The 20,767-nt window shown below is 35.4% G+C and overlaps 1 protein-coding gene across 2 annotated transcripts; it reads right to left on the reverse strand.

Moving 5' to 3' along the window:
• On the reverse strand, positions 5,849-9,963 carry LOC18770396 (protein PLANT CADMIUM RESISTANCE 10). 2 transcript variants are annotated; one of them, XR_002272747.1, is made up of 4 exons: positions 9,240-9,963; positions 8,441-8,689; positions 6,943-7,169; positions 5,849-6,298 (listed from the first exon to the last, which is right to left on the reverse strand). XR_002272747.1 is itself a non-coding variant. In XM_007202566.2 (4 exons), exons 2-4 carry the CDS (start codon positions 8,664-8,666, stop codon positions 6,128-6,130), a joined length of 570 nt encoding a protein of 189 aa, XP_007202628.1. In that variant the 5' UTR covers positions 8,667-8,689; positions 9,240-9,956; the 3' UTR covers positions 5,849-6,127. The 2 variants fall into 2 exon arrangements, 1 of the variants encoding a protein (XP_007202628.1); XM_007202566.2 differs by having other exon boundaries at positions 8,495-8,689; positions 9,240-9,956.

Genomic DNA, 20,767 nt, shown 5'->3' on the forward strand with positions numbered 1-20,767 from the left:
ATAATATGGCGGTTACATATAACTACGACGTATAAATTACAAAATACGACGGTACATTTAACTTCGGACGTGGTAAATAAATACGACAGTAGTTTGTAGGTACCGTCGTAGTAAACTCAAAAATTAAAGTACATAAGTAATAACTCGCGTCATGGTATATTATTTAACACGTCGTTTTTATTAATTTACCGACGTGGATTTCTGTAATATACGTCGATCATACCGACGTTGATTTTACAATTTAAACGGCGGTTTTTTTGTAAGGACCGCCGTTGGTTTTAAAAATTTATTCTATAAATTTGTCGCTTTCATTCATTTTCGGTTTACATTTAAGGTTCCAAGTTCTTCCTCTCTCAGTCTCTCATGTCTCAAAGATAATAATTTGGATGTTTTCTCAAAGAGAAATTGAGCTTACTCGCATCAAATATATGTCCACAAGAAGAAGCTTGTCAACTAGCCTTCTCACTTCCTTGATCAAGCCTGATAGGACACTTAGTGCTTCTGAATACTCCTTGCTTTCCATCAAAAGAGATGCAAGCCTGGCCTCCACTCGCTGTCGAAGGAAAGTTCGTTTCTCAGGGAAATCTGAAGATCAGATGTGCCTGATCCTCTGCTTGATTTTCTTGCCTAAGAAGATCCGTCGGATTTATTGTGATAGCCTCTTCCTTTATCCGTAGAGCTTCAGAAGAAGAAGATGGGTTTCAAGAATGCGATAAAGAATAGAAATGGCTTCAGATGGCCTCTAAAGCATGAGCAATTGAATCAGTAGTTTCTGGGAGATATGATGAAGACATTGTCAATGCTTTGAACTACACAAGTCCTGCAGAAAGATATGTTAAAGAAACTGAAACAACGGCGGTTTTCTGTTCTACCGTCGTCTTTTCTCGTCGTCTATATTAAGTTACGATGGCGGTAGATTTATAATTACCGACGTAGATTATTTTGTTAAACGTCGTTAAGTGTACTACAACCGACGTGGATTTTAATTTTAAATTATAAATGGAGTTTTTTTTCCCGTATTCTTTCAGTTTTAGTTTTCAATTCCAAAGCGTGATAAATAGATTTTTCTTTCCCGAGGAAATTTAAAATGAGGGAAATTAATGTTCTAGAATTTGTAAACTAACACGACGCAATATTTGCAAATCTGTGTCATCTGTTAAGATTATGATGTGGAACAGAGTTCCATCTGGTAAGATTTCGTAACCCTTGGGATCTCAGCAAAACTGATTATGTCGGCGGTGTTCTATATAAACCGTCGTGGTTATTTCAATTCTTGTCATTAAGTAGATCTACCGACGTAGGATAAGAAAATCAAAGAAAAAAATTGTTAACAAAAATTCTTATTAAGACGACCGTTAAAATTAAAGGTACGACGTATAAAATGAATAAATACGACGATAAATTTTATTGTACGATTTAAAGATAACGTAGTAGAACTATACGAGAATGACGTCGATATATTTATATTTTCCGTCGTTGTAAATTAATTTAATACGGCGATATTTTGTATTTTAAAGCCGTGGATTTGTTTGTAATTATACGGCGTCTTATACGAAAACCTCGTCGTGTTATTTTATGAGTAAAAACGGCAGTTTTTATTGAAATCGTCGTCTTTACTTTCTACGTCGGTCGATTCATAACTTCTGCCGTTCTTTGTTGGCATTGATTTTACACTGCGGAAATCTGTTTCAAATAGACGTCGGTTGTTTAATTATGTACGTCGTTGTTTTTGAACAGCCATTTGAAACTCCATTTTTTAGTTGTCTAAGGTTGTATTACACGACGGTGTTTTTAGAACCGTCGTCTTTTTATAAACCACGACGGTTTTCACTGAGACCGTCGTTGTTTTCTGGTCGTCTTTTTCACTTTTTGTAGTAGTGTGCTTTGTTATTGTGTATGTTTCAACGGCCTGAAATTATTTGTATAATGTTGGTGTGCAGGGAAATATGGTTTCTAAAGTCAAGTTGATGATTGATGAGGATGAAAAGTTCCAGGGAAAGGCGTTGTCCCTTTTCCATACAAAGACCGCTATCAGTACAATTAAGGAGAAATTCAGTCCGCAACAATTACAAAGGTTCGAGGACACTTGTTTTGGTCATCTATTATTTTAAGGATTTTTATTATTATTTTTAATGACACATCAGTACAATAGTGGGTCCCGCACTTGCTACATCATCAATTTAACAGAAGATTACATGGCCAAATTAACGGAATGTGTAAATTGATCGAATTCTAAAACATTGGGGTGTAAATTGATGAAATTGAAACCTCGAGGCCCAGATTGAGAATGACCCCAAATCTTGAGGGAGTCTTTTGTCGTTAGCCCTTTAAAATATTAAAATTGTAGGTGTTTACAAAATATTCTAATTGATATATTTTATATATGTAACAATAATTCTAATATTTCTTGGGGATTTTTACGCAATGAACAAACATGATTTCCATTATGCAGCACATGACTATGAATATATCAGCAGACTTAGTCATTGTTTACATGGAACACATTTATTCCTTTCAATTGTATTTCTGGTTAGTTATATATATTTTTTATTTTTTGGCTTGTGTGTTGATATTTATTAATTTCCTTTTTCCCGCAAGGAATTAATTATATGTGAATAGGCCTAAGTGTAAACTTAATATTACTTTCTCGTTATTTCTTTTGGATTTGGATTTGTAGAGTTTGCCTTATTTGAACATAAGATTGCAATTATCCCCATAAATTCAAGACATACTTGTTCTCTTCAATTCACACTTTGTTTTTGGAGAGAGAGAGAGATGAATACCTGGAGAAGAGTGAAGAAAATAACTTTGGAGAAGATAGTATAGAAGAACTCTAGGGAGAAGAAGATGAAAATAGCGTCGTCGAATTTTTGACGGGAACGTGCGTGTTCTTTTTCCGTAGTTGTATAATTAAGCATGTATTATCTAAACCAGGGTGTGTGAGTTGTATTAGTTAGTCAAGTAAGGAGAGTATTAAAAGCCTAACCCGTATAAAATAGTCAGGTAATTAAATAATACAAGTTGACCCCAAACACCTGACATGTACTATTTACTTCTATCCAAAGTCTAAAACGGTGTACCAAACGAGCCATATAACTTAGTTGACTATTTATCCTGAACGATACCAAACGCCTTATAATATTATAGATAAACAGTCAGTACTTTTCGAAATAGATTATAATACTATTTGAAAAAAATTAGTATATAGTCTGATGTACCAAAGAGTTAACAGTCATTGTTTACATGAAACACATTTATTTCTTTCAATTGTATTTCTGGTTAGTTATATATATATTTTTATTTTTTGGCTTGTGTGTTGATATTTATTAATTTCCTTTTCCCACAAGGAATTAATTATATGTGTGTTAATATTACTTTCTCCTTATTGCTATGGGATTTGTAGAGTTTCCCTTATTTTAGCATAAGATTGCAAATATCCCTATAAATTAAAGATATACTTGTTCTCTTCAATTCATACTTTGCTTTCTGCACATTCATGATGAAGGACACACTGAACATGGAGAGTTCAACAAAAAGAGAAACGAGAGAAAACCCGAACTCATTCGTCTCAATCGTCCTTGCTCTTGCTGCTCCCAACGCCAACGCGACCACTCTTCCACACACCAAAAATGGCACCAAACGCACCCTTTCATTCACCAAAGCGCGAAGTAATTGTAGCCCTAGAGCAAAATTACTCTCGCGACCCAACCCCAACCGAAAGAGAAAACAAGAAGCAACCCCGCCACAACAACATGAAGGAGAACGAGAACACGAAGACAAACACAAACAAGAACAAGAACTTGATGACGAACATGAACATGAGCGCAAAAAGAAACGTTGACGAAGGTGATTCGCATCCATGCTTTGGGACCCCAATGCCATTGATGAGTCCTCTAGCGACGAAGAAAACAACCTAGAAGAGGAGTTGATAATAATCTCAATGTTTTTTTAAAATTATTTTATGAATTTTTTTAGTAGAATGGTTTTATTGAAATATTATTCTCTCGACTTGCGGTCACGCTTGTATCGATTATTATTTTTTTATAATTTTATTTTATAATTATTTATAGAGAATTTTGTTGGGACATTGGTTCATATTTCATTTTTTATTTTCTAATTATTTGAATTTGAATTGAGCTATTGTTTTACGTATTTGTCATTTTGAAGCAATTATTTGAAATTTTAATTATAATAAATCTTAGATGATAAGAATAATTGAAAATTAAAAATTAAAAACAATGAGAGAAAGGATACAATTTCTGCTAAAAAACAAATTGAAAACAAAAAGTAAGGCCATGTTTGGTATCCTACTCAAAAAATTAAATTCAAAAACTATGATTTTTTTTTTAAAAACATGAGTTTTCCAATAGTGATTTTAAGATTTAAATAAAATAAAATAAAAAATCCTAGATTCCTAAATTGAAATTAACAAAAGAAAAGGAGAGAGAGACGGGAGAGGGAAGAGTGATAGAGACGAGAGAGGAAGGAGGAAGAGAGAGAGACGAAAGAGGGTAGAGAGAGAGAGAGAGAGAGAGACGAGAGACAAGAGAGGAATGAGAGAGAAAGAGATGGGAGAGGAATGAGAGAGAAAGAGATGGGAGAGGAGAGACAGGAGAGGAAGGAGAGAGAGATGAGAGAGGGAGGAGAGAGAAAGAGACGGGAGAGGGAGGAGAGAGAGAGAGAGACGAGAGAACGCGGAGAGAGGGAGGAGAGAAAGAGAGAGAACAAAAAATATAAAACATCACTTTTTTTGTTTTTAAGAAAGGGGTGTTTTTGAGTTTTTCTTGATTTTGAGTTTTTAAAAATGGACATACCAAACGAGTTTTTATGACTTAAAATTGGATCCAAATAGGATACCAAACAGGTGCTAAAGTTCTCATTCTTGTGTATGGCTTTCTAATTTTATGTATGTATCTGGATTTTCTGTTGTAATTTGTTCTTTTGATAAACAAATTATCACATACGTTTAGTCTAGCCCCCAATGGCTACAACAGTGAATATAGTGTCAATGAGTTTTTTTTTCCTTCAAGAACAAGGAGGAAAACATAATCGAAGCAAAATCTCATCCAAGGAATAGCAACTACATCTGCAACAATCATGGCCTCACAAAACACATGCCCAATCTTAACCTCAACTAGTCCAACAAGGTGAAGATGTCCTGAGTGATTGGTGACAGGCATCATGGGGTATCTTTGTCTAGAATTCTGAGTCTTTGCATTTAGATAGTGTGAATTTACCCGTATTTCATTACATTTAGACCATTACAATAATTTAACCACCTAAAACATGACACGTCAAACTCTGAATGTCTTTGAACGCAAGATTATTAGAATGTCTTTGAGTCCCAGGCCACTTTTTCTCTAACTAAAGCCAAGTTGCATACCAAGGGCCTCCCGGAAGGAGAAGGAAGAGGCTGTAAAACAATCAGGTCCCTTAGGCCTCCATCCTGCCATTCCCCTCAAGAGGCTGTACACTCATCGTCACCATTTTCACTATCCAAGTCTTTTCAGCTATATAAGATTTGATATTAGAGTCATCTCGATCAAGTGGTTTACAATTAACCAGAATCAATTTTCTGCAAAAGCTGATTTCCAGTCTTTCGGAAGCTTTGTTTTTGAGCTTGTTGTGCCAGTCAATATTTTCAGATTTTGTGGTAGGCAAAAAATTTCTTTTCCACTTTTGTATTCAACAAGCACGATGATGCAAATGCAACCATGAACATTGAGGGGAGAGGGGGGTCCTTTTTCACAGAAAATATAAGCACGGAAAGAGACAGTATGAACAGTATATCTGCCTGGATAACGGAATATAACACAGAGAGAGAGAGAGAGAGAGAGAGAGAGAGTACTGTTTTTCAACTCCTATTTTCTTTTTCATTTCATAAAATTCATCATGTACTTTCATATGGAAAAGCCGCATAGGTTGCAGGTTGAAGCAGAACCAGTGAAACAAGCACACCATATGACTGATAGCATAATTAAATCAACCCTGGTATAGACTACACCAAAGAACTTAAAAGACAAAATAAATTGTGGAGGGCTTCACTAACAATATCCACTGAGGGGCATGATGAAGGTTGCATAACCTAGACCAAATGCTGATCCTGCATGAGTACAAAAACAGTGGTTTACTCTTCAAGACCCGGTTCCATTGTCTGGACTGGTGGGGCTGTAACTACGGCCAGACTCAGGTCAGGAAAGCCAGAATCAGCAGATTTTTCTCGGATCTCCCTGTACTCTTGACAAATGGCACACAAATGGCAGAAAAAATGAGTGACAAAGTCTCCACATGGTGCTTCCTACAAAATGAAATCACAAGAAATGATAAGCCCTAGTGAAGCCATAAAACCCAAGTTAAGAAGTTGTCCCACAAAGTTTGTAATCCGTGACCTTGCCCCCCAAATTACTTTGAAGTTATACAATAAACTATTTTCCAATGAGCCCCATATAAATTCATATTCCCTAACACAAGCACGGTAATTATATCTTCCCTTGTTGAGAATAAATCCCACATTGGGAATTTGAAGCCTTGCATGACAATATTAAAATGAAGAGGCTTATATATTGTCATGCAAGGCCACAAATTGCCAATTGCCAATTGGTTTAAGATGCCTTTGATTGCGACTCAGGCCCAACATGTCACCCAATAAATATCACATCTTCGGTAATCATTTTCTGTAACCTCTAATGAAACTGAAATAGAATTGGCCATCAAAGACAACCGAAGCTAATTCAAACGGGATTATCTCTTAAAGGGAAAGAGCAAAAAAAGAAAAAAAAAGAAAAGGAGAGTTCTAATAAAGAAAAGAACAAGCATGTATAAAATATATTCACTTTTTTATATTTCTAAAGGGCCACTTATTTGGGATTTCTCAAATATACAAAATCAATTTTTTCACTATTAACAATCTATAGCCTGGAAAACTGATAAACAATGCTATACCTGAAGATTATACTTTGATCTTAGGGTCCTGCGGTAGCCACAAGCATAACATGCAACAAAGCATCCCGGTACTCCCAAAACAAGACCCTCAGTCAATAAGCAGCAGACGGTATTAACGAGTGCCCACAAAATAAAATGCATCATGCATGATCCTATGAATGTCCCAGAACCCAGAAATTCTGCATTCTTTCCAAATAAAAAGCAAGGACAAAATAGACCTACACAACCTGTACAAAACAAAAATCAGCAATTAGATGATCATTGTTGGCTTACGCTCACAGTGATGTTTGTGTAACTGACCAAAATTCAAATGTTGCTCCCGTGTATTATGCGTTATCATGATAAATGAAAAGAAACAAGTCATATTATACTCAGTCCACCTAATTCCCATTTTCTTCATTTGAACTTTTACCCATATAGATAAAACTTATTCTTCAAACAAGAAAAGCCTACTAACCATTTTAACCAGTCTGCAGATCATTAGTTTGTGTGTGGAGACATTATGTTCAAAGCTCAATGAATGACCTCCTCTAATTCAACCTCTACAAACCATTATTATCTCTATATTCACTACTAACAACACCAACTATTTACCAACAGCCAATGCTTTATCTCACATCAGACCAGATTTCATGTCTTCAAAATCAGATTTAAATTACTTAAGATGTGAAGCTTATAAATAATATTTATCCAAACTTATCTCCAAAAATTCAAGGGGTTTGCTATTTTATAAATATATAAATAAATAAAAATTAGGAGACCAACTCTTTTTTCGTAAATTTATTGTCCCTGCAGTATTGGTGGGTGATGGTAATTATGGGCGCCATGGTAATCAAGGGTAAGACCGCAAGAGAAATTACTCATCGGATACAAGGAAATGGTTAGCCGAATCTTATAGGTTCTCAGAGCTAGTAACACTGGAATGTTAGACATAAACCATAAACATTTCTCTTATACATAAACTGCTAAACATGGGGACCAATAAAGAACTATATCATCCATGACGTTAACTAGCCAACTTAAGGTAGTTTAAATTGGCCCAAACTGGAAACTCAAAATATTGCTGCTTGAATAAGCATGCAAAACCAAACGATATGCAAAGCTTACTAGCTTCTGAGCTACTATATCTTGATATAAAAGTCCATGCCTTCATTTGGAACTTCTATATTTTATGTAACTCGCACATCGATGATCGAACTAGTATGCTTTAACTTGAGTCAGTCGAATCCTATGGTTTCTTAAAGCTGCTTCCTTTCTTTGGAATGTCTTCTAAATAATACAAAATGAATACCAGCCACAAATTCAGACACAATAAACGTCCACCACATAATGTAGAGTACTCAGAGAATGTTAAGCACATAGCAAGCTAAGAGCTGAGCAATATTATTGTATGGTTAGTTAAATAACTGAACTCATATCCTAGCCTTTCTAAGAAAGCCCTAAGAAAATGAAGTATGACAAGCACAAGCTAATTTTTTTTTCCCTACTCAAGAGGCACCTTCATTTTTTTTCCTTCTGATAAATGAAGGTCACAAGGCAGAAAGTAGCATACAGCTCTGCATATCGTCACAGCATGCGCAGATTCCAGAAGACCATTGTACAGGCCCATCAACACTGTTTTGCTGCTTGGGAGGCTCTTCATTTCGCAAAACAATTGCCGATTCAGAATCCGACATCCCTAAAGGAATGTACGCCGGTGGGGCATAACTGCTTTGGCTCTTCATCTTTCTCCTGTGACCCAAATGATCTGTACCCAGTAACCCAAAGCACAAACAAGAGAGAAACTGAGTCAATAAATGTGCAAAGAGACCACAAAGGCAATCCCATATATCTCAACCAGCAACAAATACTCTTCTAAGCATTACCCAATAAGCCCAAATACAATGCGACATAACATGAGGAACCGTGCCCTCCACAACAAGAGTCTAATGCGAGAGAGTTACGATTAACAACTACTTGCAAATGCTAAGATTGAAAACTCTTGAGTAACAAATTGAACGCAACCAATAAAATCAAGCAGGGCAGAAAAAAATCGAATTTCAAACATAAAATTTGAGATTTAGTTCCCGCTTTTAGATAATAAATCAAACTAATCTATGCACACAAAAAAAAAAATTACAACAACAACGAAGGAAGAAGGAAAACACTACAATAAAGCATTAACAGATGGTTTAACAAACTCTAGTAAAGAAAATTGAAAGCGAAGAACAGCAATGACATGTGAAACCATTAAAAGAAATCATGAAAAATAGTAAGAAATCGAAGAAACAAAGAATCGAAGAAACAAAGATCCATACCCGCCTCTTTCTGTCGGTGAGTGAAGAAAATGGTGGCAGAAAAAATAACCCTTTTCTGTTACTGAGAAAGAGTAAATAACAAGAACAATCCGGGCCCGAGTCGACCTGGGGCTTGCTTACGTTTGCTTAGATGCCCATTTTGGGCCTTGGTTAGACATCGTCACTGATATGCATATCAGGAATTCCCGTTTGCACCCAGTCTCTATCTCTACACACCCTCAACTATATCTAGCAGTAGGCAAATGAAAGTTTTTTTGTGACTAAAACCTAAATTTACTTCGAGGATATGGGGATCCACTGTCCTCATTTTCTGTTTCCTTCATGTTCCTTGCATAATTTTTTGACAGTTGTTCAATCACTGAATATTGTTAACTTAATAAAACTTTTTAAAAAATAATTTAAAATTGAAAGAAAAATAAAACAAACAGCCACCAACGTGAGCACCCACCGCCTCAGCTGCCGGCCACCCACCACATCCCAAATAACCCCCAACACCCGTGAGCTCCTCCTCTCTTCACCGCCAGTGAAGCATCACCTCTTATGCCTCTCTTTCCCTTTTTTCTCCGTCACACTACCCCGCCCCCTGAATTCTCTATGAGATCCAATTCATACTTATAAAGATTTTTTTTTAATATTTTTTTAAAGTTAGTGACTTTCATAGAGTTGATAAATTCTTAATACTTTCATGAAGTTGATAAAAGTCACTAATAAATTGGCAAGACCTTTGCTATTAACAATTAGTCTTAAAAGTATGGAAAAGTCATTCATTTAATAAATTTTTTAAAAGTCATTAACTTTTTAGATAGCACCAAATTTTTAAAGACTTTTTAAAAGTCATAACTGAATATCATGAAACTTTTAAATACTTTTAACTACTTTTTAAAAGTCACAATTGAATACCATTAAACTTTTAAATACTATTTAAAAGTCACACTTGAATAACTTCAGACTTTTAAATTCTATAACGGTGCTTTTGGATGGGGGAAATAAACTTGAAATTTTGACAAATGTTAGAATTTCTAAATTGATATGAACCAATTCCTATGTTTGGATAAAAACAAGCATAGAAATTTAGAAATTCCGAGTGGAAAAAAACATGAAATTTGGAGATCATAAATCCCAACTTTAAATTCTATCTAAAAGTCGTTATTTCTAAAATCCCAAGAGAGATTGAGTTTTAAAAAAAGATGACTTTACAAATAAAGGTTAAATTCCGTGTTAGAAATCCATCACCCAAACAAGAAACTTTACAAATTCTAGAATATTAATTTCCGTCATTTATGAAATCCTTTGTACTTTTAAATTTCCTCGTCTAAACGCATTGTAAAAGTATTTAAAAGGTAGAATTGGATACACCCCCTTAAAGTTAAAAATTATGTTGAAACATTTAAATGGTAACCTAGAACAAGAAATTAGGGATTGTATTCCCTTTAGTTCTATGCAACTTTATCCAAATTTTCTCTTGGATTGTGATGCTATTATCTTTCTATGTATTTGTTTTGTGAAATTAGTATTTCTGCAGTGGTTATCACTTCGTTAAGAAAGAAAGTGACTTTCAACAATCAATGTCGTTGTGCTGATAGGGATGCTTTGATGTGCAACGCTTGCGATGAACAAGGGAGGAGGTAGGATGGGGTGGCGTTGGTTGGGTTGTGGTGACTGCTACTATGTTGTTTGTTTTTAGATTTTAGATTTTAGATTTTTGTTTCTATTTATTTTATATCAAGGGACATGAAGGGACATACTTTAACATTGTTAATTGGGGGTTAAGTTAATAGATACGTGTAAAAAAATTATGCAAGGGACTTGAAGGAACACATAAAATGGGGACAGCGGATCTGCTCTCGGATGGGAGATGCAGAATTTGGGGTGTTGTGCAATTCATAATTATTAGATTAAAATAATAATAATTTGAATAAAATTATTATTAGAAATATAATAATAAATTAGTTGTGAGATTTAATCTGAACCATTGATATATATGGTTCAAATTTTGTGTCAAAAAAAAATATATATATTAGTACTAGCAATTTGGGGATCAGGGTTTTGAACCCCTGGACACATGCGCTATACCTACCGGCCAACTATTTTTATCTTTTGAGTACCACCCTCAAATATTTTTTAAAAAGTAAAATGGAAAATATATCCATTAATAAATAAAAAATCACAACGGCTTAATGACGTCTCCAAAAATATCACCATGCTCTCACTTAACTTCACCTCTTTCTCTAATTGTCTAATACATTACACACTCTTTTTTTTTTAAGGCTGATTTGCTGTAGTGCCCTCTAAAACTATGGTTAAATTCTATATTGCCCCCTAAAAGTCAAAGTGACTCACTTTACCCCCCTTGACCAAGGTTTGATATTCCACATTACTCCCTGCCGTTAGCTCCATCCAAAAGTCTACCAAATTAGATAACATGACAGGAGTGTTTAAGTAATTTTATACATTTAAGATATGTACAAACTAATTTGGGAGAACGATGTGGCAAAGTGGAGCCACCTGAAGATTTAAAAAAGAAAAAAAATTCTTAATCTTTTAAAAAATTAGAGAAAAAATAACAATAAAAAACGAAAGCAAAATTTATAAGAGTCTAAATTAAGAAAACATAATATATATATATTTAAAAATCCAGCTTCCTCGTCTCCTCAAAAAAAAGCCCCGGGTTCATTTTATAAATTAATTATAAAAATAAAAAATGAAATAAAATAACATTTGAATCCGAAATAAAACGATGGAGTTATGGAGGCCTATTTGGGTAGTCTTTGTTAGAAAAATAATCAGTAAATGTTGTATACTATAGGATCACTATATTATTGCACAATTCTTAAAATATAAACAGTAGCAAAATTACGAAATCTGTATAAATGTGCAAATATATAAATTAAGTACAGAATACTGACTTTTATTGAAGATAGAGGCTTGCGTATTTGCAATGTCCTAAAGACAGAATTTCGCCTCTTCTCAGTGCTTGAAGTTCAACAGGCGTCTATCTCCCAGGATTCAACTATCTATAATTCAAGGGTCCAGCACCGGATCCTTGAATTCTGGCGAACGTTGGTGTGCTTCTCTCCAATACAGTTGGTAACTTTAAAATAATATGAGATAGTTTTAAAGAAAAAGAGATACGTCTTATGGCCTATGACTTGTGGATTTATAATAGAATTACACCTCTTCAAAATAGATAAGTCTTTCTGGTTTGAATTTAACTTCTGCCAAAGAAATCCGAAAAATAAAAAATAAAAAATAATTATTTTATTTTCGGGCTAGGTATATTTCTTTTACTTTCCAGAGACCCCAAGAGCCCCAAGGCCCAAGGCCCAAGTCTTGATTATTTAAATATTAGTATTAATCAAGCAAGCCAACCATGATAGTCTTCACTACCAAGCCCATCAGCCCACCAATCTTTATTTAATTGATGTTAAGGTTTCATGCTTATAAAGCTTATGGAACCTTTTGTTTTCTCCAATGTGGGACATTTGCTTTCAAACTTCCAACAATACCCCACATTTGAAATGCAAATTTGTTTTTGAAAATAAAACATGCAGACTCAAAAACTGGAGAAGAAATTAGATAAAATACACATCAGGAAAAGTGTCTTTTGGACTTGAACTTTCCCTAGTGTAGACGTATCGGATCTACTTAATGAATCAGTGGAACTCATAGCCTTGAACTGTTCATTGTTTTGTAGTAAATCGAAACAATACGCCACACATGTATTAAATCTTTACACACTTAAGTTCATGCGGTTGTGTTCATTTTGGTCTTGAACAAATCCCGGTCTCATAGGAGCTTTAGAGAATGTAGTCATGTAATTCTCATAAATGCGACCCCACATTTACTCCTATATAGGTAACGTTAATTAAAAGTATTCTGCCATACTTCTTTTGAATATCAAAATATTAACGTCATTAAATGTTTTGTATAAAATATACCCTAAAAACTTCTGCAGACAACACACTTTGATCATAGGAATGAGTAAATAGTGTGTTCATACCTTGAGCCATTCCTAACCAGTTTGCCTATTGAACCTAGACCATGGGATCTCCAATCAGCTAGGTTAGGGTTCCATTAGGTTAGCTCATTATGAAATTGACATTAAACCCATTCCCCTCGACGCATATTTAATTTGCTCTCTAGGTAGGCCTTTTGTCAAAGGATCAGCTATGTTTTCCTTTGACTTTACATAATCTAATGAGATTATTCCATCTTTGAGCAACTGTCTAATTGTGCTATGTCTTCGCCTTATATGCCTTGATGTGCCATTGTATATCTTATTTTTGGCTCTTGCAATAGCTGCCATATTATCACAATGAATACAGACTGCAGTTATTGGTTTAGGCAATAACGGTATATCTTCCATAAAGTTTCGAAGCCATTCTGCTTCTTCAGCAGCCTTGTCCAAAGCTATGAATTCTGATTCCATAGTTGACCGTGCTATACACGTTTGCTTGGTTGACTTCCAAGCTACTGCTGCCCCTCCACATACAAAAACATAGCCACTAGTGGATTTCGTTTCACTTTCACCAGAAATCCAGTTTGCATGACTATATCCTTCTAAAACTGGTGGGTAACTTGTGTAATGCAATCCATAATTTATTGTGCCTTTAATAAATTGTAGCACTCTAATCAAAGCCTTCCAATGATCATCAGATGGATTACTAGTATATCGACTAAGCCTGCTCACTGCATAAGCTAAATCAGGCCTTGTACTATTCATCATATACATTAAGCTTCCAATCACTTGTGAATATTCTAGCTGAGATACTGCATATCCATTATTTTTAGCTAGATGAACTGATGGATCAAAAGGGGTCACAATGGATGGATCATCAAAGTGACCAAATTTTCTAAGTATTTTTTCTGCATAATGGGACTGAGTCAAAAAATAACCTTGTTTGGTTCTTTGAACTCTAATTCCAAGTATGATATCTGCAAGTCCCAGGTCCTTCATATCAAAACTTGAACACAACATTTTCTTTGTAGAATTAATGATATCTTTGCTAGTACCCATTATGAGCATGTCATCAACGTATAAACATACTATGACACATGAGTTTTTGAAACTCTTTACATATACGCATTTGTCACTCTCATTGATCTTAAAACCATTTGACAGCATAACATGATCAAATTTTTCATGCCACATTTTTGGTGCTTGTTTAAGTCCATACAATGACTTAATTAATTTGCACACTTTCTTTTCTTGTCCTTTAACCACAAACCCTTCTGGTTGTTCCATATAGACTTCTTCATCTAATTCTCCATTCAAAAAGGCAGTTTTAACATCCATTTGATGTATCTCCAATTTCTGTATGGCTGCTATGGAAATTAATATTCTTATAGATGAGATTCTTGATACAGGTGAATATGTATCAAAGTAATCCAGCCCTTCTTTTTGTCTATAGCCTTTTGCTACTAGACGTGCCTTATATTTGTCTATAGAACCATCAGCCTTCAATTTCTTTTTGAATATCCATTTATGACCAATTGGTTTATTACCAGGTGGTAAATCAACCAATTGCCAGGTATTATTTTGTAAAATGGAATCCATCTCACTTTTAATTGCTTCCTTCCAAAAAGTAGCCTCACTTGAAGTCATCGCTTCCTTGTATGTTTGTGGTTCAGCTTCTGACAAGAAGGTGAGAAAATCAGGTCCAAAATTTCTTGGGATTTTCGTTCTACTTCCTCTTCTTGGTTCCATTTCATTCTCATGAACCCTGATGAAGAAGGAATGTCACTTTGAGTTGGTTCAAGTGATCTTTTTCTAGTTGGACAGGACCTATTTTCTTTGTAGGGATAAATATGTTCAAAAAATTCTGCATCTACAGATTCTATGATAGTATTAACATGAATATCAGGAATTTCTGATTTAACCACTAAGAACCTATAGGCTGCACTATTATTTGCAAAACCAATGAATGCACAATCTACTGTTTTTGGTCCAAGTTTAACTCGTTTTGGCAAGGGTACTTGAACTTTTGCAAGGCAACCCCACACTTTGAGGGTTTTATATGTAGGAATTCTACCTTTCCACACTTCATAAGGAGGCTTATTAGTCTTCTTATGTGGAATTTTGTTCAAGATTGTATTTGCAGTAAATAAGGCTTCACCCCACAGATTGTGTGGAAGCCCTGAACTATTCAACATGGAGTTGATCATGTCCTTGAAAGTTCGATTTTTTCTTTCAGCAACACCATTTTGTTGAGGTGTATATGGAGCCGTTGTTTGATGAACTATTCCATGTTGAGCACAAAATTCAGAGAAGGCTATAGACTCATACTCTCCTCCTCTATCAGATCTTAGAGCTTTAATTTTTCTCTCTAATTGATTTTCAACTTCAGCTTTATATGTCTTGAACATATTCAAAGCCTCATCCTTGCTATTTATCAGATAGACATAGCAAAATTTACTGCAATCATCAATGAAAGTAATATAATAATTCTTTCCTCCACGAGTTGGTGTTGATTTAAAATCACAAAGATCTGAATGAATCAAACCCAGCAACTCATTAGATCTTTCAAAAACAGATTTGAAACTTTGCCTTGCAAATTTTGATTCTGTGCATATTTCACATTTATTGTTGTGATCAATTTTAAAGTTTGGCAGCAACCTTAAATTGATCATTCTATCTAAACAACGGAAATTAACATGTCCTAATCTAGCATGCCAAATATCACAAGACTCAACAATATAAACAGAAGCCTTATTTATTTTATTAATAGCATTTGTAGCCAATACATTAAGTTTGAACAAACCCTCAGCCAAATAACCCTTTCCCACAAACATTCCCCCTTTAGTGAGAACAAACTTGTCTGATTCGAATACTAGTTTAAAGCCCTTATTACTGAGCAATGGACCAGACACTAAGTTCTTCCTAATATCAGGGACATGAAGTACATCTAGAAGGGCTAGTTCCTTCCCAGAGGTAAATTTCAGCAGCACCTTTTCTTTTCTAGCAATGGCAGCAGTTGAGGAATTTCCCATATAGAGTTGTTCTCCACCAGAAATTTCTTGGTATGTAGAGAACATGCTCTTGTCGCCACATATGTGCTTGGTTGCACCAGTATCAATCCACCAATCTTTTGTATCTAAAACCATATTCGTTTCAGACACTACAGCAGCCAAAACATCTTTAATTACATTTGCTTGATTATTGGCAGACTTGGCAGAAACTCCATCTTTCTTGTGGCGACAATCTTGTGCCTTGTGTCCAGCTTTTCCACACACCCAGCAACTCCCTTTTATTTTCTTAAAATTCTTGCTGTTTGGTGCTATTTTGAAATAGGACTTGCCTTTATTTTTCTGGGAATTGTATTTTGGCTTTCCAGCAGAGACTTTGCCTTCAACAATGTTGACTTTGGCTTCAGAGGAAGCACCATCCACTTTCGCAATAATTCTGTGATCCTGTTCAACTCTTAGTTTCAGAACCAAATCATCCAGGGTCATGTCAGATTTCTTGTGTTTCAGATAGATCTTGAAATCATTCCAGGAAGGAGGCAACTTCTCTATGATCGAACCCACTTGAAAGTTCTCGTTCATGATCATGTTTTCATTATGCAGTTCATGCATAATGATCTGGAGTTCTTCCACTTGATTAACCACTGACTTGGAGTCTATCATTTTGTAATTCAGAAATTTCCCAATGACAAATTTCTTTGTACCAGCAACCTCTGTTCTGTACTTCTTTTCGAGAGACTCCCACAATTCCTTGGCAGTCTTATATGAAGAATAAACATCATACAAGGTATCATCCAACGAACTGAGAATATAATTCCTGCAGAGAAACTCAGAATGTTTCCAAGCATCAATAGCATTTAATTTGGCTGCAGGTATCGGATTCTCTGTTGCCACAGGAACTTCCTCTTTGACTACATGAGCCAAATTCAGTGTTGTCAAGTAAAACAGCATTTTCTGTTGCCAGCGTTTGAAATCCACCCCTTTGAACTTCTCTGGTTCCTTAACATGAGTTTTGACGCCGCTGACATTGACTATATCAGTCATCTGCACGCCACTTACAGATTCTTCCATTAAAGAATTTCTGTCTTTAGATTGTTAGAAAAATAATCAGTAAATGTTGTATACTATAGGATCACTATATTATTGCACAATTCTTAAAATATAAACAGTAGCAAAATTACGAAATCTGTATAAATGTGCAAATATATAAATTAAGTACAGAATACTGACTTTTATTGAAGATAGAGGCTTGCGTATTTGCAATGTCCTAAAGAAAATAAAAAATAATTATTTTATTTTCGGGCTAGGTATATTTCTTTTACTTTCCAGAGACCCCAAGAGCCCCAAGGCCCAAGGCCCAGGTCTTGATTATTTAAATATTAGTATTAATCAAGCAAGCCAACCATGATAGTCTTCACTACCAAGCCCATCAGCCCACCAATCTTTATTTAATTGATGTTAAGGTTTCATGCTTATAAAGTTTATGGAACTTTTTGTTTTCTCCAATGTGGGACATTTGCTTTCAAACTTCCAACAGTCTTGTTCTCGAAGATGGCCACCATGGGGACAGTGCATGATGTGCACCATTACAGGAACTTTTTAGTTTGAGGAGATTTGATGAATTCACAAAAATAAATTAACAGGATGAGAAAGGGAGATGAGGAGTATTCGATCCCATGGCTTCCATGGCCAACCCATTCTAAACTGACCCGGAAAGCTTCAATCTTCACACTCAACAACTTGGCCGAGCTATCTCGAGTGAGATCGATAGGTCCTATGTCTCTCACCATTGCGGATGTCCATTTGGCTAATCATAGCTATCATTGCGGAAAAGAAGTCGTAGTTTACTTAGATCATAAACCTTTTTAGTTTTTAACTACACGATCTAAGTTGCAGCAAGTTCGTCATATGAAATGGATGTCTTATCTACAACAATTCAATATTGTGATAAATTACAAGAAGAGAGCAACTAATAAGTTGACATATATGTTATCTACACTACTTACACCAGTTAGGTGACAAATCCAACCCATTGTTCCTTTGGAATATGCCAAGGGGTACGACACAAATGCTGATTTCAACTCAGCCTATGCCAAGCTGCAACAAGGAAAGACTAGTGAGTTCCAATTGAAGCATGGACTGATGTATAAGGAACATAATTGTGCTTTCCAGAAGATAACGATAGATTGCAGTGGATTCGTAAGGCTCATACTTCCAAAGTAGCATGACATTTTGGGGTTGAGAAGACTTTATTGAATCTTTGTCGCTATGTTTATTGGCCAAAGATGCATCTAGATATTTCACGATATATTCAAGGTTGTGTTCTATGCAACACATTGAAGCCTTCTAACAGAAAGTTAGGACTGTATCTTCCATTGCCAGTACATAGTCGACCTTGGGAGAGTATCTTGATGGATTTCTTAGGTGGATTGCCTAAAACCAAGTCTGGAAACGACTACTTATTTCTGGTGGTAGATCGTTTTAGTAAGATGGTGATTCTCATTCCATGCAAGAAGACTGTAACTAGAGAATGAGCTATTAAGTTATTTTTCTAACATGTTTGGAAGCATTTTGGCTTACCTACATCGATTATTTCTAAAAGAGATAGTAAATTGTTAGGTCATTTCCAGAGGTCGTTATGGGGATTGATGGATACCAGATTGAAAAGAAGCATTGCATTTCATTCACAGACAGATGGGCAAATAGAGGTCGTAAACCGAACTATGGTACACTTGTTAAGGGGTTACAATTCCAAGCATTTGAAGACTTGGGATGAAAGTTTCTCTTACTTACAGTTTGCTTTTAACCGAGCACTTCATGGCTTCACACTCAAATCTCCATTTGAGGTTTGTTTGGTTTATTTACCCTAGAGTCCTTTTGATTTAGCATTCACTATGAGTGACCAGCCATTAAGTGGCAAAGAAGAGGAAGAACATGTTTGAGAACATAAATTTCTCGAACGAATTAGAAAGATTCATACTGAAGTGGAGGCAGTGGCGGACCCATACTTTTTTCCATATGGGGGCATAAAAAACAATTTCATAGTTGGCTCCTACAAAGTCTAGGTTTTCGTAGCAATACAATATATATTATAACACATAATCTATTTCAATAATTTTTTTTAATATATGATTTTGGGCCAAAATCTAAGGCTTTATATATTGGACCACATGTTTATTAAGTCTTGTGTTGATATTTTCAATATAGGAGAGGTTTTGGGCTAAAACCTTGAAGGTTTTACTTATTTAGGGTGCTAAGTGGGGATTTTGCATGCAAAATATTAGCCAAGTGTCTTATTTTTATTGGCAAAGTGTTTGGCTAGATGGGTGAAGAAAACACCTAAGTGTGGGCAGCTGCCCACAGTAGGCATGTATTGGGTCCGCCAATGAGTGGAGGCACAACTTAATGTTCTCAGTAACGATATAAAGCTCGCCATGATAAGCATCATGTGCCATGTAACTTCAAAGAATGTAATCTAGTATGGTTACAGCTTGGAAAGAAGCAGCTAACCAGTGAAGGTAAGAAACTGAAGCCTATTCGTTATGGACTGTTCAAGATCATCAAACAAATTGGTGATAATTCCTTTCAACTTGAATTACCACCATACATGCATATGTACTAGGTCATCAATGTCGAGAATCTTAAGCTTTTTGAGCCATCTCTACTCGAATCCCAACGAAGATACTCGCCTTCCATCAAGATTGAATGTCAAGTCCCTATGCAGGAGGATTGTATCTTAGAGCAGAAGGTACGTGAAATTAGTAATGAAAAATATGAATATTTCCTCATTGGCAAAAAAGGTCAACTTCCTAGCAAGTCGAAGTGGTATATTCGAGACAAGGAAATAACAAAGTTTCCTCATCTCACAGTTTAGCTTCACCAAGAGCTCAAGCATCTTAAAATGGGGAGCTTTGATCCAGGAGGATCTTACAAACAAAATAATTAAATAATATTACAAACAAAATAATTAAATAATCATATATTATTATTTAATTATTTTAAAACCATAAATAATTAAACAATTATATATTATTATTTAAAACCATAAATAATTCGTGGTTTAAAACAATTGGTTTTAAACCACCAACTTTGTATGGCTTATGTACGTAGGTGCTTCAAAACTGTTTGTGAGGTAAAACACCTCTAGGCTTAGCTGGGCCAGACCATGGTGTTAGTGGTCGAGTTCCGCTCGAGCTTGGTCGCCATATATTTTTCCACCCTAACTCTTGTGGGCTTATGGGCCCATTGGTTCATGAGTTTGGCCCCCGTGTGCATAAGGTTGACACCAACCTGATTTACTTGGTGTTTACTCAAAAGGACTTCTAGTCCTAGAAAAGTTAAGATGTTTCGAGATCACCAAGAAGCCTATCTAAATGGAGTCCTAGTCTGAGAAGGATTAGGTTGTTCTAGAGTCCTAGTTTGAGGAGAGCTGGTTTGCTTTGGAGTTCCACTCTGAGATGGATTGGGTTGTCTGGGATTGTATAAAAGGCTTAGGCCATCCTCCGTGAAAGGTATGCAATTCTAAGCACTAGAACTTATTGTGCACTTTTGCTTTGAAACACTCG

Source organism: Prunus persica, chromosome G7 (assembly GCF_000346465.2).
Source record: "Prunus persica cultivar Lovell chromosome G7, Prunus_persica_NCBIv2, whole genome shotgun sequence".
Lineage (NCBI taxonomy): Eukaryota > Viridiplantae > Streptophyta > Magnoliopsida > Rosales > Rosaceae > Prunus > Prunus persica.